General features: G+C 38.5%; 1 protein-coding gene across 2 annotated transcripts in view; it reads left to right on the top strand.

Moving 5' to 3' along the window:
* Nucleotides 1-27,449, top strand: part of GPBP1L1 (GC-rich promoter binding protein 1 like 1) — a 35,505-nt gene that overhangs the window by 1,323 nt on the left and 6,733 nt on the right. Inside the window, exons 2-9 of one of the 2 annotated variants that reach the window (XM_052802370.1) lie at nucleotides 6,081-6,133; nucleotides 14,398-15,287; nucleotides 16,156-16,270; nucleotides 17,461-17,590; nucleotides 17,959-18,242; nucleotides 21,632-21,704; nucleotides 22,865-23,058; nucleotides 27,101-27,241. In XM_052802370.1, the coding sequence (XP_052658330.1) occupies nucleotides 16,211-16,270; nucleotides 17,461-17,590; nucleotides 17,959-18,242; nucleotides 21,632-21,704; nucleotides 22,865-23,058; nucleotides 27,101-27,241 (882 nt within the window). In that variant the 5' untranslated portion in view covers nucleotides 6,081-6,133; nucleotides 14,398-15,287; nucleotides 16,156-16,210. The remainder of the gene's footprint in view (nucleotides 1-6,080; nucleotides 6,134-14,397; nucleotides 15,288-16,155; nucleotides 16,271-17,460; nucleotides 17,591-17,958; nucleotides 18,243-21,631; nucleotides 21,705-22,864; nucleotides 23,059-27,100; nucleotides 27,242-27,449) is intronic. The other variant, XM_052802369.1, reaches the window with a different exon arrangement.

Here is a 27,449-nt window from a genome sequence, read left to right as displayed (position 1 = left end):
AGAATCGTTTAAGAGCGCTGCCTAAAAACCTTTTTATATTAACGTGACCAGGTAAGTCAGCCTTCCTTTCCCCGCCCCCGAGGTCTGAGTGACACAAGTGTTAGTAATGTTGATAATACTCTGAAACATTGCGAGTGACTGAGCAAAGTATGGAGACAGCAAAGGGGGGTATGGAGATGAGAAAACAGCTGAGATAATTGAAGAGCCAACAAAGCTGAGTTTACTGGAGAGGTGACATTGCTTCTGTGAAAATGTTAGGTGGTTATGAAAAAAGCTAATGCAAATGTTACTTCATGAATGAATATGGCTGGTATTTCAGTGAAACGTTCCCTATGCTCATCCATTTGGAGACTGGTATTTCAAACTTCCAGTCCCTGACTCAGGAAGGAAACAGGTGTAGAGCAGTGGTAGGAAGAAATAAAATCACCAGGTTTAAGAAGAGCAGTTTTTCCTCTCACATTCTCTCTGATCATTTCTAGAGAAAACTACCTGAAGAAGAACTTCCTGAAGTTTTGTATTTAGAATAGAAAAGCTTCAGGTGATACTTCCCTCTTTTTTTCTTCCCTTTTTTTTTTTTTTACAGCTATTTGTAGGGAGGTGCTGCCTCTGCATTTTATATTCATCTGGTTTATAGTCTTAATCCTATATGACACAGAAGTTTCCATTGCAGATATCATACTAGGACTTAAAGTGAAAATGTGCAGGGAACAGATGGCATTTAAAAAAAAAAAAACTAAGTCCTGTTTTTTCTGCGGATGCCTCAGAAATAAGAGAAGCAGAATGCAGATGTGATATATAACAAATCAAGTGGAAGTGCACACTTTCTGAATTGTTAGGAAAATACTCTACTTAGAACATTTTGCAGGGTATGGTCACTGTGTCTCACAGATGTGACTACTTTGTAGGTGGTGCTACTGCCTCTTGAAATTCCTGTTTTAAATTAGAAAATTAAGTCACTACAGAAAAATAATCTTCACTATAATTTTCATGAAATTTAAAAAATATTTTAAGAACTGTGGGATACTTTTTTTAATACATCAAAATACTGTGGCTGGATCTGTGAATTTCTTCCGGAGTGTGGGGTGTCAGATGATGTAGTTCTTGTCTTTACTAAGTGAATAAAAACTATTGGCTCAAGAGTTAAAGTTGCTTTTTGAATTTAATTTCAGTGTTACAAGATGTTTGAAGTTAGTTGTGTAGCTGCTGAATTGATTTAGTTTTGAAGTGTACTTCAGGGCGTGCTTTATTCATTTGTCTGTATGAACAGATTGGAAAAGGGCTGACTATATTCAGTAGAGCTAAAACATAAAGCACCTCTCTTCAGTAAAGCGCTGGCTGCTCTTTCATGGATACAGCTTTTTCTTATGGCTTTGTAAAAACAGGACCATGGGATGACTGTTGCTATAACTTATACAGGGAAAGGTCATAGTTAATGAATTTTGCAGTTGGCGAGGTAGTGTGTATACCAGGAAGTTTGTTTGGGATTTTTAAGTTTCATGTTAATTTATTTGTAGAGGCAGGAGTGGTTTAGATTTTGTTCTGCTAACACAGCAATGTAAGTAGATGTTTTACTGTCACTTACGTAGTGACCAGGATACCAACTAAATCGTATGTGGCTTTTGTTTCAGTAAGAGTAATTGAAGTGTATGTTCTCTTTACTTGTCAGATTTGATGAAAAGCAGTGAAGTTGGCAGAAACATGGTCCTGCTTAGAATACTTCATGAATGCCAGGATGTTGTTTAACTTGTGTTCTGTAAGTTAATATGTTCCTGTGAAAATGTGCCAAACTTTAATGAGTTACTGTATGGTCAGAATATAAATTTACATTTTTGGGAGTGGATTTAGGTAGAGATTGATAGTGGCTAAGAATCCACTGCCCCATACATGTACACACAAACATTGTGCTGACCTAAAAATTCTAGGTTGGTCAAGGCCATTAGCCTGGCAGTAAGTGGGAAGGGAAGCATATTGGTTAAATTAATCATACATATTAACCATCAGGCTCTATCATTCCAAACTGGAATTTCTTGATTAAAGTATGCTTAACTATTTCAGTTCCTGCCTTCTCTAGCTGGCCTTCAAAAGTGTCAGAAGAATTTTAACACTTATGCTTCTTAGAACTTTCTGTAATTAAACAGCAAAAAGACTTTGCAAACCGTTGGTGCATGCAGTTCCATAAAATGGCTAATCTGAAATAGTTGCACTTCCAAGGTCTGGCTTAACAAAAATCCTTTGAACCAGTGCATCCAAACATAACTGAGGTTTTCTGCAATAAATGATTCTCAGAAACAAATATTTTGCAGTGTATGGCCTTGTGCCTCATGGACTGTTTGTACACTAGAGGGTTCACCAGGAGCTACTGAAGTTCTAGGATTTACAGTCATTCTAGCAAAAATGCCACTGTCTTTTTTCTTTTTTTTTTTTTTTTTTTCATCCTTGAATCTTGTGATCACTTCCAGTTCAGTGTTTTCATAGTCTTATCCTCCTCCCTGGAAGGAGCATCATAGCTTCATGACGTGATGTTGGTGGGTCTCAATAAGCAAAGGGGGGTGCGTGTGTATATAATGTTGTCTAAATGCATGTGCCTGGTTTTAGGAATCCTCTTTTTCCACTACAGGAAGAAATTAATTTAAATTAATTTCCCTTGGAGCAGTTTTATTTTCAGCATCTGTTTTAGGTTCAGGTAGATAGTAAGTGTTGGGGTGGATAGTGGTATGGCCAAGAATGACTGGCAGTGGGGATAGAGGTTTAGTGTGGTGGGGACTGCTTTCCTGGGTATCTGTGTGACCCTCATAGTGTAGTTGCAATATATGGAGCATGTGGCAGTGATCGTCACTGTCTTGGAATTTTGTCATCTTCAGTTTGTGAACAACAATTAACTTGTAAATAAAGGGCCAAGTCTGCTGTGGAGGTATATGGTATTATTCTGGGCACAGAAATTATTGGTATTCACAAAGTTGTTGGTGACTGTGTGTGGTAAAGATTACAAGGGGTCTCCAGCCTTTCAGCAGAAAGGAGTGTTTTGCCATTGTATTCCAATGCATCATCCTTCATCAAGGGATTAATCAGGATTCACGTGAGGTGGTCTGAAAAGACCTTTGATGCTAATCTTAAAAAATTCAGCAAGGGAACTGTGTCACCCTGAAAATGTTGATTGTGTTATGATCTTGACTGTTAGTTTGGGAAAACTGTCTTTCCTCTACTTTGAATTCTAGTTACAGTAGAGAAACAGGTTAATGATGACTTTAATGCCTTCAGGTTGGCTGGGCCTTATGGAATGTATCCTACAGTACTCAGGGAACTGAGAGCCTGTGGGGCTGGGAAAAGTTCCAGAATACTGAAGTGTTGAGGAGCGCTTCCTCTCACAACATCTAAAAAATGGCAGGATTTGGGTATGTTCAAGGGAAGAGTGTTCACATCTTGGAGTTTGTCCTGGGTCACGTACTGTTTGGTGTTTTCACGTCTCTACATTGAAATAATATTCCTACTGAACACACAGATGATGTTATCTTGACAAATACAAGAAATGGTCTGAAATCGATAGCATTGATTTCAGCCATTTTGGTGTAGATGGGTTCAAATTACTGTGTTTAGGAATATTACCTTATGTAGACAAGTAACAGCTGGCTAGGCAGCACTTCTGTGGGAGAGTAGGGTTTGTAGTGGATCCTAAATTATCATGAGTCAGCAGCATCACTGTCATGAAAATTCACTTGTCATACTGGAACATATAAAAGAGCACTGAAAATAAGGTAATGAAGCGGGTTTTCCATTCTGCTGAGGAGTGGTAGGTCTTCAACTAAAAGTTATCGTGTTCAGTTTGTGATACTATCATACTTTGGGAAAGTTATGGCTGGCTAACAAGATCTGTAAAGAAGATAGCAAGGTCTGTAAAAGAGAGAACCCCTGAGTGAGGATTGGGAAAAAAAATTGGATTGTTTAGCTCTGGAATGGTTTTATACAACTTGTGTTTCATCAGACATCAGCAGGTGATCTGTAAAGCAGCTTAAAAGAGTTACCTGCAGGTAAAACTGGGAGCCAGCTCTGACATCCTGTCACTGCCTGCAAGCTGTCATGCTTGGTGGGTGGGTCACATCAGTTTTTTCATCATCAGTGCTTTGAACTTAAAAGCTTGTAGCTTCAACAGTAAAATTGGAGAGGGGGGGGGGGGGTGTTTGTTTAAAAGCATGACTATATTTGATCCCAGAATGTGTTATTACATCCTTTTTCTGCTGCCAAACAGTGCTGGGGTACAGGGTGGTCTATGGGACTTCTGCGCTGCACTGCCACCTTCCCCACCCCACCCCCCCAAAAAAACCAACCAACCAACAAAAAAAAAATCCACACCCCTGCCACCTGCTAAGGTTGCCTTTCAGTGAGGGAACACTGAAGTACTGATCTGGAGAAAAGGTGTCTTAAAAGGTGTCTGCAAAGAGATGTTAGTCAGCTTGCCATATCCATCATGAATAAAACAAGTAGTTAGGGGTTGAAATTGCAGCAGAATATATTTACGTTAGGCATTAGGTGTGGGGACAGGCTTTCAAGCCATAAGAATAACCAAAACAGATTGTAGAGATATGCTGGAGAGTGCTGGTATGCTAATCTCTCTTGATTTACAGCTCCCAAAAAAATACTCCAGTGGAGGTATGAATAGCTGCATAATGAATTCCAGCCTGCTGATAATAAACTCATTTTTCTGATACTTTTTGAGACATCTTGGGATTAATTTTTGGACCCCTGCAGCTCTGCAGCCTGAAGATCACTGTACAAATTGGTGGAGCTGGGTGTTGCTTAGTTTATTTTCAGAGACATCTGATGGGAGAGGATAGAGCTAAAGTCTTTTAAATCTCAGAAGGGGGCGAACTATGCAACCTCTGAAGATATATCCCCCCCCCCCCCCCCCCAGTTGTTTTGCTAGTATTCCCTAGTTTATTGTGGGACACTAGGGTAGAAGAATGACATTGTTTAACTCTTGGCCTGCACAGTGTACCTGCAGAATAACAGCACGGTAATTCCCTGCCAGATCTAAAGATGAAGCTCAAACTAGCTGGACAACAACTTGTCCATAACTCCTTGCTTTATTTTATCTCTGAGTTTCACAGACTAGATCATAGAGAGCTCCAGCAAAACACTGTGAGCACCAAAGAGGATATATCTGCCAGCTGCAGCAGATCATGAGATCACAGGATTAGGGATCACTTGTTCCTCTTTTTTTACTTTTTTTTTTTTTCTGAAGCCAAGACCAAACAAATGGAATATTTATTATTTGTGCAGTTTATTTTGTATGTATAAGACTTGTTTTAAACTGAATTATCTTCAGTGACTTTTCTGCATTGATGTTTGATAATACTTTCTTAATTAAAGTGCTGAAAATTTTAAGGTAGTGGAATGAAAAACATAGCAGACTGTAAACTTTACAAACTGTAATGCAGGTGGTGCACATATGCTGAAAAGTGCTGAGTGAACATGTCTTTGTCATGTCCTAGTCACAGACAAATAAATGTGGAGTTTCTTCATATTTTCCTGCTCTTGAGGTAAAATGGTTTGGAAATAATCCAAGTGGAGGGAGGGGCAGAGAGGTTAGGATTAGTCCCCCAGTCTTGGCTTGTTGTCTTGGGTGGGAAGTACCTGTAACTGGAATGTACTGCCCTTCCCAGTTTGTAGCACTGGTCTCGTAGGGCTGGGATAATGGTATTAAGGGGAAGAATTACTATAATATCGTTTAGGAGAGTGGTCTCTTATTTCTAAATGTCCTTCCCTTTTTATTTTGTTGTCTCTCAATTCTTTTTCCTCATTGCAAGTGACATGCCTTCTACTGTCTTATCCTTCATCTGGAATGCAGATCTGTACTTCCCTGCACTTGATTTATAGTCTCTCTTGCCTTGACACAAATATTTGATAAATAGTCTGGTTGCATTTGATGCTCTTTTCCAAAGGAAATATGTTTTTCTCAGCTCCAGACAGAATAAATTTAAATGTAAATGTGCTATAGTAGTGATAGTAACCCTGGTAAAATACTGGGTTATAAAATACCCTTAGTGGGAAACACCCATCCCTTTTTTTTTTTTTTCTTTTTTAAGGCACTGGAGAACTACTTCACTTCTTAGGCTCTGTCTACATCTCTGGAAGACGGGTAGGCAGGAGGTATTTAGTATGCAGCAGGGATAAAGCCAGTAATTACATATTTGCAATTCTTTCCTTGTGATGGGCATCATTATCCTGGGGTATGCTACTGAGCAGTAGAAGTGACTTTGTTCATTAAGGCTTTGGGCAGACCATACAGATAGGCTCTTCATTGCTATTTCACTCATTCTGTCGTGAGGTTTGCGGGAGGATAGTGTTACCTTTAAAGGCAGCCATGACAAGGTGTTGTGCTTTGTAAGGTTCAGGGCAGAACAGAGCCTTATCTTGACTTCAGATACTTTCAAAAGGTCTGTAGATCAAAGTGCACTATAAAATAGATGTTTGATTTTTGGTTCCCTTCAAGAGCTAAAAAGACCTTTGGATTTGATTAAAATTAGCAGAATGTCTTCTCAAGATTTAAAATACCTTATTTAATAAAATGCTAAAGCTGGTTGAAAGTTCAGAATGTTGTTCACATTTAAAGCCTAATACTACTTAAAATATGTTTTTTTGTTTTGTATCAGTAGTGTCAATAGATAACACTTGTTTAACAGAGGTGTATACAATCCCTGGAACCTTACTCCCTGCAGTAGGGCAGAGCAGTGAGCAGGTTTTAATACTTAAGGTAAATACTGCAGTTCTCTTAACATAAGCAGTACTAAAGACTGTTAAAGGGACATTGGAGGGAAGTGGAATCTTAAGTGGCACAGGAGAGAGGCATAAGGGTTGGCAGTATTGCCAGTGGCTGTAGAGTATAAAACATCCCAGAATAATTGTTGGTAGGCATAATACCTAGAAAGTTTGTGCTGTCCCCATTCTGTGCTTATAAGGAGTTGAGTCTTTTAGATTTTACATGTTTAAAATGGTCCTATCTTGGTACTCAAAGTAAAACTCATCAAAACTCATCAAAACCCACTGGAACAGTTCAGTTGCAATGTATCACGCTTGCTGGCTGAGGTTCAGAGCCTTATCACCTTACACAGGCTTCTGTACAGGTTCCCCAGATGCCACCTTTTCCAAAATGTGCTTTGGGCTTTTGTGTTAAATACAGCTTGCTTCCAGAGACAAGCTTGCTGGCTTTGGGTTCTGTGGTCTCCTCAATGCACCTGATAGTGTTGACCCAGTAGTGATGTGGTATTAGCCTTGCTGGCAGAAACTTGGATCAGCTGGGGCTGGAAGGGCAGGCATCAATCAATCAATAGCATTGCTAAAGGTGACATTTTTGTTGATGGTGTTTTCTTATTTGATGAAGAATCTTTCCTACATCCCAGTCATAGAAGTCACTTTTCTCTGGGATTTGGTTATGTTACTCTTGTATGCCCTTCTATCTTTGATCACTGTTAAGAAAGAAAAAAATCATCTCGTTACCCACTGCATTCTAGATCTCAGTATGTATTCACAAGACTAGGCTGTTAAGGCTTTCCAAGGTATGTGGTTGTGTGGGTGCATATATTTGTTCCAGAGATTTTGAAGGAGGTAAGATTTGGTTAGTGTGACCTTAGAGAAGTGGAAAGTAAGTAGGTAAATGGACAGGTTGTTTGTGAAGCAGTACTGTACGAGATGCCAGTGGGAGGAATGTCAATAGAGAAAAGGGTTTTAGGGTATAGATGTGTCCATATGGACCTTTCTTAACCTATTTTCTGTTCATCTAAGTTAGTCATCTGGTTTGCAAAAATGGTCAGACACATAACAGTTAATATGATTTTCCCCCACCCCCAGCCTGTTACTCTGGAAAAACTTTTGTATGGACAAGCTTCTGGCATGTTTTCATCTTGGAATATATAGATTTGCAGTGTTGTTTCTAGAACACAAAACAGTTTTGATGATTCTGCAATATAGATTCATTTGCCTTAAACTTGAAAAACAAGGTGTTATTCTTTCAGTAATAGCTGGTTTTCACAAGAACTTTGAATATCTGTACCTGAGAAGATTTTGGTTTGGTACATGATTAACATTTTAATCTATCATTTAGTGTTTTAATGGGCTCATGTTTCCATAATTCTAGAAAATCTGATATGAGTGATACTTTGCATTTTTAGATGCTAGATTTTTTCAGCAGCCAGATACAATTTAAACAATGTTTTCTGCAGTGTTTTTAATTAATAGAACTGACCTTTATATTTGAGTAACTGTTTGGGGGGTCTAGCTGTGGGATATAATGGAAAGAAACAAGAAATGATGGCAGATGTGTATGATAGTTATTCTGGTCCATAATACCTCAGGTGTGTGAGCACTACCAGTTGTACATGCCATTCTGGAACATCTACATTTGTCCTCTCAAAAGGTAGCCATATTTCAGTCATGTAGACAGACTGAAGGTGTGTCTAGACAATTGCAGTAGTGGAAACTGAAAGCAAAATGAAAGTAAGTTTGTTTTGTAGATACTTTATGTAGGTGAACTGCAAATAAACGATCTCAACTTGAGAAGATGTAGCTCACCAGTTGTTATGACAACTATTGAACTAGCAGTGCTGCACTTGTTTCTTTTATAGTAAGGCCTAATAACGCATGCAAGGTTGAAGCAAGATTTATAATTACATTCTTTTAAAAGGGCTGTGCACCCAAATATGATTATCTTACTCAATAAAATGTATCTAATAATAGTAAGACCAAGCCATGTTCTGCTTTTTTGGAAAACAAGATAATGAAATTTCATGTGTGGCTTTTTGATATCCTTAAGGAAATCAGCATGCTTTTGAGTCCTCCTAGGTTGGGCTCTAGGCTGTGACTCCCTATTTCTGTGAATGCGTTGGATGAATCAAAAATTGTTAGAAAGCGATCATATTTTACTGAATGCATATGATATTAATTCTTCAACATAAACTAACATACACCTATTAAATGACACTTTAAAGAGTAGCTAAGTGGAAACGTCTGTTGTGTATGTTTAGGCATATCTGCTTCATTAAATAACTTTAAAAGAGCTGCACAGAAAGAAAACTGATGAGGGAAGTAAATTCTGTTCTGCCTTATGCATCCATTAAATTGTTCACTAATTTTTCTGAATGCTTTTGCAACCCAGCTGACATCTGATCTGTAGGAATATTACTGAAACCCCAATTGACTTGGCCAGTTAGAAAAACAAATCTTTACTCTTTTTAAGTAAACATGTTCTATTTAGAGTAATACATAGAAATGCAGTGAAGTGAACTGAAATTGTGGCAGGGATAGACAGATGTTGTCCTTGTGACCTTTTAGAGCTGCTATTAGCTGGATTGATAAATGTATAATGAAGGGTAAAAGTTTACTTTTATGCTGGTTTTCTGCTAGAGGCTCCACGTCTTTGTGTTTTGCTGTTGCAGGAGAGGAGAAATGGAATCAGGGGCTGTAATTAATAGGATTCTAGGTAGACAGCAGGGTTGAAGGGACATGAGGAGGTTTGCAGGGTACAATGAAGCAGAAAAAGCATCCAGTAAAACGTGTCCGTTTCAGAAATGTGCACTGCAGTACGTAATGTGAGCAAAGGTTAGAAGCCCTGGTTTCAGGTATTCCCAGAGAGGTTGCGTGAAAGAACGGCACGGCATGGCAGGCGATCTTATAACTTAGGGCAGGCTTTGCTTCCCGTTGGGTTTTTACAGTTTTGTAGGCCAAGGCACGAGATGGAAGAGGAAGTAATAGCAAAAATGCACTGCTGATAAGGCTAATCTATGTGCTTTCTTAGTACTTTTGAAACACCTTGATCCATTTCCAATGAGTAATTTCATAGTTCAATGGCTTTGATTATATTTAGCTTTTTTCTCTAGTCTTATGTTCTGGTCAGTATAGGTCTTTACATATTGAATACCTCCTTGGTTCTTACTGTCAGGTACATCTGCAAAGCTTTGAGAATCAAAGCTTTAGAAACTTTCTGATTTAGAGATTGATCAAGTCTATGTTAGGAGTAAAAATGAAAGTTAACAGAAGGATTAAAACAACTGGGCAACTATATTCAACTGTAACACAGCAGGAACACTATGAAAGGTGTGTTGGCGAATGGGGATTTTGTCCTGGACTACGTATGCTTCTTTACTGTAGTCTGTGCCTCTTCTTTAAATTGAATATGCTTGAATGTTCCTTCCATTTTCATGTCAATCTTTTAATATTTGTTTAGACAAATACACAATGAAATCTGGTAATATAAAAGAGCATATGACAATTTTAACTTGTTTATTTGAGTCAGTGATAAATATCACTTCTTCTACTTGCATGTTAAATGACATGGTGAAGGATATTTAGATAGGAAACTTAAGCACTTACCAAGGGAAAAAAGTACTTTTGTCACAACAAAAACTTATGAAAAGAGGTTGTTATGAAATAAAACATTTTTAATGCAACATGTAAAAATTATTTTTTTAAAAAAGGTTAATTAACAAGTGGAACGCAAGTGCTATTACAGAGTTTAATTTTTTGTATACTTATATTACTTGTCAAAGACTTCTTCATTTTGATCAGTGAAAGAATATTTTGGGATAGTTGACAGACAACCTTTTTTCCTTCACCAAAGCTCATTAATACAGATTTTGTTGTTCTGAAAGGAGGTATGCTTTATAGAACATCTCCGTAATATTATTATTATTATTATTATTTTCTCTTTTTCTGATTTGTATTTCCAGAAATAATTCAAGCTTGAACTCATTTAAAAGGAGAGAAAGAATTAATTAAATTTGCATTGACAAGCACTTTTGTTTGCTTTTTTTCCTGGAATTGGGAGTGGCTACTGGGAATGATCTTTGTCCTTGCTGTTTTCCATAGTAAAGCAGAGACCAGTTCGACTGAACTGTAAAGGCAATATGAGAAGAGTTGGGAACTTTGCCTTCAGGGAATGCATGAGTGTTTGTTCCACACACATGTTCATGTGCATGACTAGAGAAAAACAGACCCCACCTGTACTTTGAGGATACCCTTCACTCTATTGATTATTAAGTAGTTGGCAAAGGTCATTTCAGTTCTATGTATAGTAATAAAAAAAAAAAAAAAGAAACAGTGTTAAATATTAGGAAGAAAGGTTAAAAAATGCACAGTTTTGCCCCTGTATAAATTGGTCATGCTCCCGAATCTTGAACACTTTATGCAGTTTTGGTGACATTGTAGCTAAAAGATATGGTAAAGTCTAGTAAGGATTATTAGAGGTATTCAGAAAGCTTCCACGAAGTCTGACTTATCTTGGAGGAGGGATGACTTGATGAGTACATATATCATGTATAAAATCATGAGTATCATGAAAAACTGAATAGAATGTGGTTGGGCACTTCGGTAGCACAAGAAAACATCCAACTGAATTGAGGCTGACATTTTTATAGCCATAAATTGACTTTTGCACAAGTCACAAGTAAACTGTGCCCCCTCTCATTTGGGAGGCAAAAATATATAAATGTGTCTTAAAAAAAAAACAAAAAAAAAACCCCCCCAAAAAAAAATAATTCAACAGATTTACATAGAAGCACTGACTGGTAATAAACTAATACAGACTCTGGCTTAAAAGTCTGAGAAAGTATCCTGGGAGCCCTGATGCTATTTGCTCTTGTTCTTGCACTTTTTTCTCTTAAGAATTTATTGTAGGTTGCTGTCAGAGAAGGTATTTGAGAGACTTTGGGTCTTGCCCATTATGATTTTGTGATGTTACTGTTGTCAGTAATATGGTAGGTTATGGAATTAGTCTTATATAGGTTGAAGGTGTAATGTTGGATGGGATTCAGTGTGTGTGAGAGGAGGCTGTAAAACCTGGTGTGTGGGCTAATCATGGAGACAGAAGGGTTTCAGTAGTAGTATAATTTACAACACTTCATCTAACAGCAAGTTTTTTGCTTTAGCAAAAAGTATTGCATTTTAATGTCACATTCCTTGTCCTTTTTCTGATAGTCATGCACAGGAAGGCAGTGACTGAAGAGCAGTATATATGCCTATTGAAATACGGAGCCAGCTGTGTTGGCATATAGTGTATTGGCATGTGGCATTCAGTACCTTGCTCACACCAGGGAACGCAACTTTGGAAGGGCTCAAGATATGACTTTGAATTTACTATCTGAAGTGTGCCTTCTGTATGCTACCTGAAGAGAAGTGGGTGGAGATTAATTTAAGCATCTTGCTTTAATTTACTGCAGCCTCAGTACAGAGCCTGCCAGTAACTGTGACACCTACAAGTGAGATTGTTTCAGAATAAAGGCTACAGAAGTATCAGAATACTTGATAGAACGTTTGAGATGATGTGGAGGTCATTCCTTCAACAAGTGTGAAGTTTTCTGATCAGCAGTGCCTAATTTATGCTAACTGTCCAAGCATGATGTTTGCAAGACTTGGATATCAGTCCAAAATGTCATGTCTAGGAGTTGCATGAGACTGTCTACATGCATGTTAGATACTGCTTCTTAATGAACTGCCCTGGTCACTGATACTAACAATGGTATCAAAATAGCAGGTTAGGAGACCTGAATCTTCTGCAAGATCTTTTCTCAATTGGTGGTTGGAGTTTTGCAAAGAGTTTCACCTTGGTTTTGACTGTGCTAAAATATAACAAGATGTCTTGCAGCAGCACAAGTTTTGCAAACTGTGGATGTGTTTTCCTTTTCCATTTCCTTTTCCAAAGGTACTGGGAACCTTTTTTGTGAAGTGGAACCTGGGTATTGTACTTCTGTGGCGTTTTTATTTTTGTTGTGTACTCAGACCTAGTTCCTACTTCAAAACTGTAATTCTGTGATGTTCATTTATTTAGATAACCTTAAATCCAGACAGCAGTTCTCTGTGGGCTTTGCTCTGTTTAGGTCCATTTTTCACATCGCTGTGAATCATTCTCAAGGTTCATTAAATCAACTTCTTAAATTATATGACTTCTGTCAATAGACATGACTTAATTGCTATACAGTTTGTTCTGAAAAGCATATTTATTCAGAAGGTAATGAATCTTGTTTAAATATAGTCAACTGCATTGACTTTGTTCCTGTTTTATCTTCTACTTACTACTCAAACTTTTGGTAGCAGCCTCCGAAGGTCACATCTAAAGGAGTTCTGTACCTGTGCCGAGTTCAGCATGATGGGAAGACCAGTTTGTCTGTAGCAGATGTTCCAGCATGTCCCTATACACACTGAAAAATTATCCTTTAATAAAAAAACAGGTCTTGAGAGGTTAGCACTTTTGTTGTTTGCAGTGTGTGGCGCTTACTAGCTTGTGGTACGGGGTGGGATGCTCAGAAAGTTCCCAGGTCAGTATTGTGTATGGCCATGTCCACTCTGGTTTTGCCTCATCTTGGCTGGTAGTTTGTAGGGGTTGTGAGGCTGCTTGCTGTTATTCTTCCTCCAGAAATGCGATCATGGCTCACAGCTTAGGTGCAAAAATGTTTCCCTCTTTCCAATCTCCCCTACAAAACAATAACATCTAGTTCCAGAAAGAAAAAATCATATGGAAATGAGGGGGTTTATTAAAGGGAATGACCCAGAGGATAAAAAGGTGACGATTCTCATACTGTTCCCTATGTGTGTTTATTCTGAGCCTCTGTCAAAACCATCTTAAAAAAAAATCCACATGCTTCAGGTGAAGAATGGTATAACAAGTACAGTGAAAAACAAAACTGATCAAAGAATGGAACCATATCCAAACAAGGAAAACAAACTCTGATAAGTCAAATACAAAGGCATAATAAGGCATGTGTAAAGGGATCCTGAGAAACAGCTGATGACATCAAAACAGTAATAAGAGTTTTCAGATGTTTCAGGAGCAGTAAACCTATCTGTTTGCTTCTGGTTAGGTAAGATGGCTCAAGGAAAAAGAGGCCGTAGCAGAAAAACTCAATTGCTGTTGTTGGTATTTTCTGTGGAGGAGTTAATGGAATGCTGGAGGTATTACTATCATGAGTCTCTTGAGAGGGGAGTCTGGCTGTATTGGAGCAGGTGAGGAATGATGTGGGCACATAGAGGAGATGAGGCATGTGGAATGGTCAAGCCTACCTGCAGTCTAGAGTCTCGTTACTATTTTAGCAGCAGGTTTTTAAATTGCTATGAAGTGTGGAATCCCTTTCATCAGCTGCATGCAGTTTCTCCACTCTTCCCTTTATTCTGATTCAGCTTGTTTCTATTGCCCTTTTGTAAACTAAATCTGGGAAGTGATCATTTAAAAGCAAAAATGCCTTTTTCAGGGGCCTTTTTTTTTAATTAGGCTATTTCAGTTTTTGTTTTGATTGGAGATCAAATAGCTTTTGGCACTTGCACTATAGTTGCTCAATTTCTCCTTCTGTTCTTCTCTCTAGTCATATTTTGTCATGTTTATGCCGCTTGTATTGATGGGGTTTTGTTTGTTTTTTGTAGTGACTACAGTTCCTGTCTCACCTCTTTGATGGAAGAGGACTATGACCCAGAAGTGAACTCTCCACTGTAGAACAAGAAGCTGTTGTGGAATAATTTGTGTCCCTTTAAAAGCAGCACCCAGTCTACAAAAAAATAGAAGAGATTATTTTTGGACCTGGCATTTTTTTGTCCATGTGACCTATGTTTCAGCATGTAAATGGTGAAAAACGGGGAGATAAACATTTGTGCCTGCTTTTGAGCTTTATATCAAGTAGTGTTTAGCTCTGTGGAGCATTAACCAAGTTACGTGAAGACCAGAGTATATCCTAACATTCATTTTTTAAAATACTATACCTTTTTTTAGCAGATGTATGTGATAAAAATGAAGTTTATATTTTAAGAGCACTTGGGCAGATGCTTCTTGTTTAGATCTCAGCATTTGGGGCAAACGTTTTTATGTAACGTCGTCCTTTTTCCAGAGTGTTCAGGTTGATCTGCTGCAGATCATGAATTATCCAGCAGACTTGAGTGTTTCTGTTCAGTATTAACCATGGTGTTGCTCTGAATGTTGTCATGCAGACTTGACAAACCTTTTTGTAATGTAAAGGCTGACTTCTGTACTACCACAACCAGAGGAAATTTAATGAGGTGAACGTGGTCGTGGCTTTTTAAAAATATAAATTACCTTCTTAGGTTTTTTTTTTTTTTGTAGTGAGAGTGCAAAGAGAGGTTAAAATGAGCAGCTGAGGGGGTGAAGGGCACAGTTGGCACGAAGTGCGGCCTCTCGTGCTCAGCTTTGAGACGCACTATTGCCTCAAGGCTGGCCTTACAGCATACTGGAGAAGGAAGGAACCCGAAGGTCAGTGAAGCACAGAAACTGAGAACATTGGACTACAGAGGCCAAACTCAGGGTAAGTGATCATATATACTTTTTCCTTTGCTTATATAGTGTTGACTTGTTCATAGATAAATTAAAGTTGAAAAATAAAGCAAAATGGTAAACTGGAGAACCTTCCGTGAAAAGGCAGAATTCAGTTATACAGAGCAGTAGTAGAATTTTCATCATTTTGAGCAGTGGAAATTGCTATGACGTGTTGGAAAGAACAAATCAGTTTCAGATTCCTCACTGAGACACATCAGCTGGTCTTCAGTTGAACTTCCATCAAGATCCTTCAACCAGCTTATGTTCTGTTCCTAACCATTTGGTTTCTTAGCTATGAAAGCAGTTTCAGCGTAGGTTGTTCCCTGGTGTATGGAAGTTGGTGGATCTGGGTACAATTTTAAGTTGGGGGTGCAGGAGCTGGCATATGGTTGTCTTTCAGGTCTCTGGTCTGCTCTCAGTGTCTCTAACATCATCACTGGTTTGGTCATATTTGATTTACAGCCTCTGGAATACAACATGCAGTGATCACCCCTTTGTAGACTGAGGCAATGAGCAATGAAGGAATGTACCCCAAATTCTGTCACGTCTTGATTTTACACATCTGTGCATTGTATGGCTTTTATATGCTGTTTGTTCTGTTGTCTTCCTGCCTCCATGCCCATCCTATCATGAACTTCATGGGTGTGTTAATTGTAAACAGGAAGTAGCTGGGAATGTTTAAGCTCTTACCTGTTTTGGTCAGAGGAACAAAGTCAGCAGGAAGAAAAAAATGCTGAAGTGTAATATGAAAAACTACAGCACCTTTCCCCTTATTCCTATAGGCCAAGCTTTGGGAATAAATTGTATTATTATTTCACTTTGGAAGAGATGACAGGGAATGTTCTTTTCATTTACAGATCCTGGCCATGAGGTTTGATGCCTCATTTTATTGAAGGGAGACACTGGACCTAAATGGCGCAGCATGACTTTGTTCCTGCCTGGCTTAACTTCTCAACGCCACAGTCAACCAAGGTAACATTAATACAGATCACCACCTTGTACAGCTATGACAATAATAAAAAGCAGAAAATTGCCCCATGTTTTGTTGAACTTAATTTTAAAGAAGGCTTTTGGAAGCTTACTAAAGTGAAAATATTTTTTTTTCTTTGTTTCAACAAATGTATCCCTTTTATTTCAGAGGAGGAACAATCTTTGCATTCAGACGTGGAAGTAGTTCAGCGTCTTTGTGTTGAGACTTGAGTGAGATCCCAAGTAGAAAATCATTAAAGAAATGGCCCTAAATCTGTGAGGATCAAGACTTGACCTGCCACTTACTTACAATTCAGGCTATAATTTGTGTTTGATTTATGAAAATAATCTGACTCTTGCTGCATAGTAGGTTGATAATAAGCCCATGGGCTCTAACTCCAAACTCAGAAATACTCATTAGTTTTTGGCAACCTTAAAACGAGGGCAGTTTGCCTGTTGTCATCTTTCTAAAACTGATTCCAGAAGAAGCTTAGGTTGACCCAAGAAGTCTGTTTTAGGACTTCGACAATTTGTGTTTCTTGTGCATTTTAATAGCAAACCAGATCATGATGGACAACACTGATGAACAAGAAACAATACAGCTTTCACCTTCATGCTTAAATATGAGGAGACAAAAGTAATTTCAGGATATTTGATCCATTTAAAACAAACCTGATTTTTTGTAAATGAGGGAAAGTGAAGAGTAAAAGATTCTTTAGAATCTTAATGCTAGAAGCATTAATGTTTTCTACAGCATCATAGTTGTTTCAGTCCCAAAGTGCTTTAACTTACTTATCTCTGAATGTTAGTCAGACTGATTGGACCCTCCATGGCTATCTGCTCTTCTGACTTAAGAGGGAGTGAATGAATGAGCACCTGTGTATCGTAGAATTTCTTAAATGAATTTTGCTGAAAGTATGTGTTTGCAAAGACCGCTGGTAATATTAGTATGTTAGGTTCTCTCTGATTCTGTGTAAGATGCACAGATTTATGTGCCATTCTGATCAGGTTCATGTGATTGTTGAGGTCGTTGGCTTAGCAATGTGGATATGGGTGCTGTACCGAAAACTAGTATAAGAATGTGGGGTTAGGGGTTTGGTTTTTTTTCAATTAACAATATGTCACTGTTGGACTGACAGGCTCCTGGAGTGCCCTAATGAATGCTTCATTATATCACTTTTTACTTTTTGCAGTCCCCTGCAACTACCTTTGAGAAACATGGAGAGCATCTTCCACGGGGAGAGGGCCGCTTTGGGGTGAGCCGTAGGAGACACAACTCTTCTGATGGATTTTTCAATAATGGGCCCCTCCGAACTGCGGGAGGTGAGTAGGAAGGGTCAGAATGCAGCCTGAGATCAAACGTTTTGGAATATTCTACAAAGTGAAGAATTCTGCAGAATATGAACAACATTTTCCAAAACTGTACCTTTTCAAAACATCCTATAAGAAACTCGTGCTATTGTCTTCTCCCATGCCACATGCTCAGGCCTTAAGGGGTTTCTGTGGTAGTTGTATGTGCATTGTGTAGCTTGGTTTTTTTTCTGATACAATCACACAGTAGCTTAATAAGTTTGGCCTAGTAGTTACTTAGTGAACACTGACTTAACAACAAGAAAAACAGCCTGATATTTCCAGTATTCTGCACACCGTGTTGACTTTTTTTATTTGCATACTTATCTCCTTTTGTTTAGACTGCTGGCATCAGCCGTCCCTTCTCCGCCATGACTCTGTAGATTCTGGTGTTTCTAAAGGAGCTCATGTTGGGCTTTCTGGCAGTCAGCCTGGCTGGCATGGTCCTTCACGGGGCCATGATGGTGTGAACCAGCGTGGTGGAGGAGGAACTGGAGTTCATCGCCACTGGAATGGCAACTTCCATTCTCGGAAAAGTTCCGCCTTTCAAGAAAAGCTGCCTGTTGAATCCAGGGAAGAAAAGAAGGAAGATAAAGAGCAGTTGCAATTTGAGGAAGAAGACTTTGTAAGTGTGTAGCTTCTCACTAGAAGTGGCAGCTGTGAGAAGTGGCTTTTCGGATCTCGTTTTAATTAGCACTGATAGGTGGTGAGGATCTAGAGTTGCATTCCACTCCATGTTCGAGATCACAATAGATTTAACAAAATTATTCTAGTGCTGATGCGATGCTAATTGGTACCCAGAGTCCTCAGGATTTCACGACCTGTTGGATTATGGGGTTTGGCACATTACTATATTTTGCCAAATGGTTATTGTGAACTGAAGACAGCATTGTAACGCACAAGCCAGATCTTGAGCGAAAACCATAAGGCGACACTTTGGTCTGCCACAGGAAGAGTAGTTGTATTGACTTTGTGGCTTTGCTTACAAAGCCTTTTTTTTTTTTTGCTCCTCAGTACATCTGTTCAGCTTATCTTCAGTCTACCTGCTGTTCCTGTCTCCTGCATTCTCATACATGTTGGTGTTTGTGATAACCTTCCCAAGCTTGTTCATGACGTGCTCAGACCTTTGCAACCATCTGTCTTCAATCTTCTGGAATAGTATTTTGTTATCAGAGATGTTTTCCTATTTCTCTGTTAATCTGGGGATCGGGGTTTCTTGAGCCATTTCTTCCATCAGTATCTCAAATTTATCAACTTCTTATCCAGCATTCTGATTCACGTGGTATTATCAGTACAATAGTCTCTTACGTCCTGGCTCTATTTTTACTGGAATATCTTTAGTTTTCCAAGCTTTTCCAAATACTACTTGGACTTAACGGCTTTCATCCTTACCGTGTGCTAATGCTTTAAGATATATGAACATTTTCTGCTTTCTCTTTTCAAGTTAATTTTTTTCCTCTGTCCCTTCATGAGGATTTTATTGTTATCAGACCATGTATTTTGCTTTTCGCATCTTGTCTTCTGCTCTCTCTAGGCCCTTCTTGACCAGTGTAATGAGGTTGTCGTGGTTTAACCCAAGCCAGCAGCTGAGCACCACAGAGCTGCTCACTTACTCCCCCCACCACCCAGTGAGATGGGGGAGAGAATCAAGAAGAAAAAAAAAAAAAAGTAAAACTCATGGGTTGAGATAAGAACAGTTTAATAGAACAGAAAGGAAGAAACTAATAATGATAATAACAATATTAAAATGACAATAATAAAAGGATTGGAATATACAAGTGGTGCACAATGCAATTGCCTACTGCCTGCTGACCAATGCCCAGTTAGTTCCCAAGTGGTGATTCCTCCCAGGCCCACTCCCCCCAGTTTATATACTGGGCATGATGTCACATGGTATTTCTGGAATACCCCTTTGGCCAGTTTGGGTCAGCTGCCCTGGCTGTGTCCCCTCCCAACTTCTTGTGCCCCTCCAGCCTTCTTGCTGGCTGGGCATGAGAAGCTGAAGAATCCTTGACTTAGTCTAAACATGACTTAGCAACAACTGAAAACATCAGTGTGTTATCAATATTCTTCTCATACTGAACCCAAAACACAGCACTATACCAGCTACTAGAAAAACAATTAACTCTATCCCAGCCGAAACCAGGACAGAGGTCAATATTGTCTGTAAGGTTCTGGTAACTCAGTCCCTTCACCTAATGCAATTCCTCTGACTTTGTCTTCAGTGCTAAAGCCATTGCTGCCTCCAGTAATGAGAGTTTCTGGTGATAGTGCGCACACCTGTGTGTATCATCATCTTGAGCTGTTTGCTCCCTTATTCAGCTTTTTTTCTCTGGAAGGCTGTTTACAGCTGGAATTGTCATGCCAGTTTGATGGCACTGCTTCTATTCAGGAGCTTAGGAGCTGGAGTGAAATATACTAATGCCCACAGCTGCTTCAGGCTAAAATCTAGAGTCTACACTTATATTGCCACAGGAGCCAGTTTGATTTAAGCTGCTGGGTTTTTTCAGTGAAGTGCTTGGGGAGTGATTGCATGCTGTTGTTCAGCTGCTTCTGCTGGGACTGGTAGCCTGCATCACAGGTTAACACCTGGAGAGCAGTGATAAAGCTTGTGTGTAGATTTCTGTTAATCTGATTTCTCAAGAATACTGTAATATTCAGGATTTCTATAAGCTTGTTCTTTAGACTGTCAAAAGCCTGTTGAAATGTAGAAAGTTATTGTTAATGATTGCGACTGTGTACTGTTGTAGTCTATCTTGGTCTAAATCTTTCTTCCATGTACTTCTTCAGTCTCTTCTTCTTCAGTGCTTTGATGAGTGCCTTTCCCCAACTACATGGCTGTTTCATCTGTAATTACTTCCCCAATTATTATTTTTTTTAAGATTATAAAACCACACACTGTCTAGTAGCAAGCTTTGCTAAATAACTCCTGTATTGTCTTTGCCATAGTGGTGGAACTAATGTATGCTGTGTTTAAGTATGTAGCTGTTAGGCCTGTGTGGCTGACGATGGCAGCACTTTTCCTGAAATGTCTGCAAAACAGGCTGTTAGTCTCCAAGATCTCTTGTGGTGTGAGCACCCCTGCTATAAAACTAACCTGTAACTAAAAAATGAAGTACTGAAACAGAGGAATTTCTAGGGTCTGAGGCAGGAATTTATGCTATCATGTGACTTTTCTTTCCTAACTCTTATAGAACAGGAATGCCTACTATTTCAGAAGCTTATTATTAGAGACTTATGCTGTCGCCATAGTAACTAACATATGAAGAATTCATTAAAAAGAGGAAAAAGATGGCTTTATTTTGAACTGAAGTTATTTGGGATGGGGGAAGAGGAATAGCTAATCAGGAACACTTGTCATTGAATGCTTAGATTTTCTGTACTCCAGTTTGAGCTTGGACATGTCCTTAGTTGTTCCACTAAGTTGAATTCTGATACTGAGTCAAAGGTAAGTCTGCAGAGAGCACTGAGTTTACATGCAGTATTGTCTGAAAAGTGGACTCTAAAGCTTAACATAAATTTACATGTAGTTTCTTTGTCTGTAAATGTATATATATTCATTATTCCTTTATGTTAGGAGCCTAGTATTGCTTTTGTTTGGTTTTTGTGGGTTTTTTTAATTAGTTAATGTATAATTATTGTATAAAAATATTAGGGAAATAAGACTAGATACTTCGGCTACTGATGATGTGGATTCTGTTTTATATTTGAGCTGCTGATTAAATACCTAAATGTTTTATGTGTATATTGGTTGATGGAATCTACTTAATCATATAGTAGAAGACTGAAGGGCCTATCCTGAACCCTCCGGTAGTTCTGTTGGAAATATAGCAGAAGCCAAGGAGAATACAAACTTGATTTTTGGATGTTTTGTGACAAAGCACTCTAACTCAGGTTCTGTTCAGAGAAATTTGCCTATACTCTGGGTTCCTAGAAGCATAATGTTATGTTAATGCTGAATTTTTTTGTTACATGTGGTATAATGATATACTCATTTGCATTGTCTTTTTGCAGCCATCTTTGAATCCAGAAGCTGGAAGACACAACATCCAGAACAAACCTTTAGGGACACCTTCTGGAGTATGGGGTAGGTAAAGGTAGTTACATCACTGTACGGAATGCTGATGCCGAGGCAGAAAGTTGTAACTGATGTTTAAATGCTATTTTTTTCACTCAAAGAGATTTTAAAGACTCAAGTGAAGCAGACAGTTTGCAGCTTTTTCTCCTTTGTTGTTTTCCTCCCACAATCTTCACTAATCTCTTGGCCTTTTCGCCTACTTGAAACTGTGCTTGTCTTGTCATAAAAAAAACTGCTGGTGGTTCTGCGTTCGCTTCCTGTCTTCCTGCAGTTACAATTTCATGCAGACATCACTTGAAGGGCAGAGCAGATTTGAGTGAACTAGACATTAGTTCCTGACTTGTGATCTTCATATTAGAAATACAGCAAAACTGTCAGAATACTGTAGTTTGGATTTATTTTACTTTTTTAAACTCAAAACAGGCTTGCTTTTGATTCTGATGTGGTATGCAAATCTATACCTTTTTTAAAAAAAAAAAAAGTGAAACAAAGTACCAGTTCTAGCAACTAAATACAGGTTTATTAATTTCTAGTTAAAATGTAGCTAGATTAGTTGGGTTAGATACTGTAAATAGTACAAATAGAAAAAAAAATTCAAAAACACTTCTTGCTATAGTACCAGATTGTATTCTTTTTGCATGTTTGTCAGGTAGCTATTGTTCTGCTCAAAAATAATGCCAATCAGCATTTATGGGTCTTTTAGCTGTTTATACTGTTACTGTTGTTAAATTGTTCTGCTCCTGCAAATGTGTTGAGTTGGCCTAAGAAATATTAATTGTGCTTGTTTGTAAAAGCACCGTGTGTTTTGAGGTATAGGTTATGCAAAGTGTTTTTGCTGTGTTAGTGAATTAACAAAGCTGATCCATGGTTGCTCAAAAAAATGCTAATATCTTTTCTGATTCCTGAAGTATGATGGAAGGCTGTTAGCTGATGCCACTGTAGGTTTTTCCCTTCAGCATTGAGGAAGCTGTTGTGGTTAAATGAAAAAAGATTGGACTTTGACATCCTTATCCAGGATCTTTGGTCAAATCTGAAACAAAAGCCCAGCTGACAGCAGTCTCAAAATCAGATGTGTGGCATCTGAGAGGGGAGAAACTGGACCAGTATACTGAAGCTGTTATGAAACTGAATGTTTGTATTTCAGAATCTTTCTCGTTTTATTTTTACAGAAAACCCCCCTAGTGCCAAGCAACCTACCAAGATGCTGGTCATCAAAAAGGTTTCAAAAGAGGATCCTGCCGCCGCCTTCTCAGCTGCATTTACATCACCTGTTTCTCACCTGGCAAATGGCAACAAAGCCACCACCATTGTCCCAAGTGTCTACAAAAATCTGGTTCCTAAACCTGCAGCTCCTCCTTCCAAGGTACAGGGGTTTCCAGTGAAGTTAGTGAACTGCAGATCAAGGGAGAACTCTCTCCCTTGACAAGGGAATCAACCCCCTAGCAAACAGTAGGAATTGGAATTGCAGTGGTTTCTGGGCTAGTGGCCTTTACAGTAGAGGTCTGTTTACTACTAAAATTGTTGTTTCCTGTTAAAATGCCGTTTGGTCTTGTCCATACAGAGAACTAACCTCTCTTCTGACTATACTAATGTCTGTTTGAGTGGGTGTGTTCTCATGCATTAGACAAATCCTTACCTTAATTAGACAAAACAAGCAATGCTAGAGAAGTGGAATGTGTGCTACAATGTGCTTGAATCGTTCACGTGACAACCTTGAAAAATCTTTATTGGGTTACAATACTTTGATGTGTTTAAAACACAATTGAGGCTAAGATCAGATTAGATTGTAACATCCTACAATTTAGCTCTAATTTAGTTGAGCCTTAAGACAACCTGGATAAGTAATGTGTTTTGTGCTATAATTCTTTTACTGAAAGAAATATAGGAGTGTTGAAAAAAAAAAAAAAGGTGTTCTTTTGTTTCTTAGTTCTAGGCTTCATCTTGCCCACTTTTCCAGAGAATCTACATATATAGATGCCCTAGAAACTTTGTAGGATTGATAGTGAAAGTATTTAAGAAGCTGAAGAAAATTATTAGCTAGGTTGTCCTTTAAAAAGGTGTCCAAATACTTTAGGTTCTAAAATTTATTAATTACTAATGCTGGCTGTGACATTCAAACAAAATCTTCCCTGTGATTAGAGTAGATTAGCTTACACACTTCAAAGATAAAAGCAAAATAGGAAAGATTAACAGCTTTTTTTTTTATAAGAAAGCAAATTTAGAGCTTCTTTCCATTTCATAAGTTTCTCTTAATTCAGGCTAAATTCTGCCAGCTACAGGAAGAATCCTAATGGTTAAAATGATTATCGAATAATCTTGTATAAACCCTTAATTTGACAACTGATCTCCTTCTCGGTGAGATGGGATAAATTGGCCCATTATAAACGCTATTAATAAAAGAGTTTTTCATGTCACATGCAGTTTTCAGTCCATATACATACTTGGTTAGAATAGTTAAACAAAATGCAGCTTCTGATGGATAGGGAGCCTCCTGTGGCTTTTATTTTTGCTTGTACAGCTTGATTGATATATGTGTATATACAGTTTCACCTGGTGTTAGTCTGCATGTTTTGAGTGGTCTTTGAAACAAAAAGCCAAGGACACGGTTTCTGTCCAGACTGTTAGATTGTTTCTTTGAGTGCTTCAAAGTAAACAGAATTTTAGTAAGCAGGAATGCACGCAGCTTTTCTGTCTTAGCTGCTGTTGTGTGCAAAGATAACTTGCAAGATCTGAAAGTTGGTGCTGTACCAAGTGTAGAGACTGAGAGACTGAAATGCACTTCTGAAAGCTATGTAGATGTCTGTTGTTACTGCTGGTCATAGTATACCTGTTGCTTGAAATTGTAGAATTTGGACATAAAAATCTGTTTAGCTATTATTCCGTGCTGTGCAGTCACCATTGCATTTGTTTTGGCTACTTCTAAAGCCCGTGGTCAGAGGTTTTTCATTAATTCCATCTAGAAGAGCTGCTCTTGAAGCTTTTCCTAACTGTGTTCTGAAATTAGACTCTGTAAGTTTTGATTCTTCAGATGAAACAAAAAATACATTAACCAGTGCTCATAGTTGGAATTAACCCTTTAAATCTTATAGATAATTTGAAAAATATGATCTGTTTTTCTGAGAGAGCCTTGTGACTGTGGTATGGAAGTTCAGCTTACATCAAAAAATAATGGTAGGGCTTTTTTTGTTAGCTTGGTTTACATGTTACTTAGCTCTCATTTGCATTCCAGATTGTGAATGTATATTTAAATCAGAGATTATGGCAATATGTAGTGGTAGCTGCCTAAGTTCCTTTTAATGAAGTAGTTACTGTACTGAACCAGTTGGTAGGCCTGGATTACACCTGGATTCATACCTGAAGCATTACAGTATTGATAACATATGAAATGCTATTTGGCCAGTGGAGAAGGTATTGACTTTTGTTATGTAGCCCAAGAGATCAGTCATGTTAAGCAGCATATAAATATGTATTTAGTGATTTAGATACTAATTTTTAAGTGTGTATGCATTGACATGGTGCTGTGATTGTTGGGGGAGCGTGGTGCTCCTCAGCTGTGGGGATTGCAATAGGGAAGAATTGTCTGCTGGTGTCATCAACAGTGCTTTTGTTAATGAGTGGTGACCATTAGCAAAGCTAAAAGGTGGGGTATCAGCATATCCTTAGCCAGAAAAACTGCATGCATGATGCCTTTTTTTAAAGGTACAGGCATAAAGCAGCTATGGTAGGATGCATTATTCTGAAGACTTCTAGAAAGTTGTACAGAAATTGCAGGGGTCAAAACATTCCTTTCAACAAAGTCAGCAGTATTGGAAAGCTGTCACAGGCAAACTGAATGAAAAATGTTTTTGTTAAGTTGTACCAAGTAGTGTTGAAAGGAAGAGAACTGGTGGCAGTGAAACAAACGCGTTCTTTCTTGGCTAATTGAGATGGCTAATTGTTCACAGTCAAGCAATCCATGAAGGTCATAATCTGCAAACGATTCCTTTTTGATATTCATCTCTAGTTGTTGTGCTTGAATCTAGTGGCCTCCCTAAGAAAGCGATAGGGGTCTGTCTTTGAATTTGTCTAAGCTGCCCCTTTGTGGAAGCTGAGAGAACAACAATCAGCAGCTAAGAACTGAGTATCTGAACAGTTGTGCAACCACCAGATCTGCGGAGAGAAACTTTTTGTCGTAGTAATTCTACAGCCTAATTTTAGCACTGGGCAATATTGTGCAGATCGGGATATTTCCTGGATTTGAAGGGAATGTTTGGAATGTGTGCTGTGAATGCTGATTAATCCATTCAATAATGTGGACTGCTCTTATTTTTAAGTTGGAGTGGAAGAGTAATGCTGGTGGCCTCCCCTACTGATTTATTTCTTTTAAAATTAATAAAATAACCCAGTGAAGAGTGAGAACATACTGAAATAATGGCTTCTGCTCTCATTGCTTACAGAATACAAGATCTGTTGCATCTCAGATTTAATTGTATCCCACTTGTGCATGAGCTATTTTGCTGATGATTTGAAGTTGGCTTCAGAAGTCTAATGGGTCAAAGGAACCAGTATGTTTTAATGCTCTGATAAGTGTATTTCTCATGCTATTTGATACAAGTTTCTTGTTAGGATCCTTTTTGTAAAAACTGTCACTTCACAGTGTTTGCCCTTGGTTGATAAGGGAGGCTCAAGAATAACATTCCAAGTAACAAAAACTTATCTTGAAGTCTTTGTTTTTCAGCCAAATTGCCAGTGTATTTGAAGGGATACTGCAGAGAGTATCCAAAGCAAAACAGCAACTGCTCATGCACTCTAATGAACTGGCTGCTTTTTCTTCTTTTTTTCTTTCTTCTTTTTTCTTTTTTTCTTTTTTTTCTTTTTTTGTTGTCGTTGTTGTTAGTAAATCAGTGCAATGATGGACAGTTTCAGAGCCCTAGGAAGTAAGTAATTTGCATTCTCAGCCTGGACAGAAATATTCCTTGATGTGCTTCTTCCTCACACAGGTGAAGTTCCTGTCAAGTGATGCAAACCTTTTCTTTGTGGCATACAGTGTTCCCATATGAAGTGTGAATTTAATTGGGATTTTTTACTTCCCATCTGTGTGTAGCTGTAAGATGCATTGCATTACTCGGTGGTGATTCCAATTAATGAAAAGCAATACTGTATTTTCTCTTTGTGCTCTAATGGTGTTTTACTGGAGGGTTTTGCCCATGAAGCAGAATTGTGTGTGGTTTGGGGAAAAGAGAAGACGACAGGGAAAAAATAATGGGTGTCGAGGTAAACTTGTTAACACTGTTCTTGGAGAGGGAGGAAAAAAAATCCGTACAACAGCCAACATAATGTTTATTTATTTGTTTTAGTACTTGCAAGCAACCCCTTCTTGTGCCTTGCCATTTACTGTCCAGTATTTTGTGTTCTCTTCAATATAGCCAAGTCCATGGAAAGCCAACAGAAGTGAACATAAACCAGGCTCGCTTTCCTCCAGCCGTGACTCTGCCTTTACCAGTCCAGTGTCTGTAACCAAACCAGCGGTACTGGCGAGTGGCTCAGTCCTCACCTCTCCCAAAGAGGTAAGGGGTTGGGTTTGGGGATAGGGTGGGAACTTCTATCACTATCACCTACTATAGCTTAAACATGATAAAGTCCTCTCTGTACATGGTAGCTGCCTTTGCACCCTTGAAGAATGACTCACTTGAACATTCTTAGCATGTTCTGTCACATCTCTGATACACTAAAAGAAATAAAAACATGGTTTACCTGGATGTAAAGCCATTGGTA

The sequence above is a fragment of the Harpia harpyja genome, chromosome 11 (assembly GCF_026419915.1).
Source record: "Harpia harpyja isolate bHarHar1 chromosome 11, bHarHar1 primary haplotype, whole genome shotgun sequence".
Taxonomy (NCBI): Eukaryota; Metazoa; Chordata; class Aves; order Accipitriformes; family Accipitridae; genus Harpia; species Harpia harpyja.
Note: the sequence above shows the minus strand (reverse complement) of the source record. Positions and strands in the feature narration are given on the sequence as shown.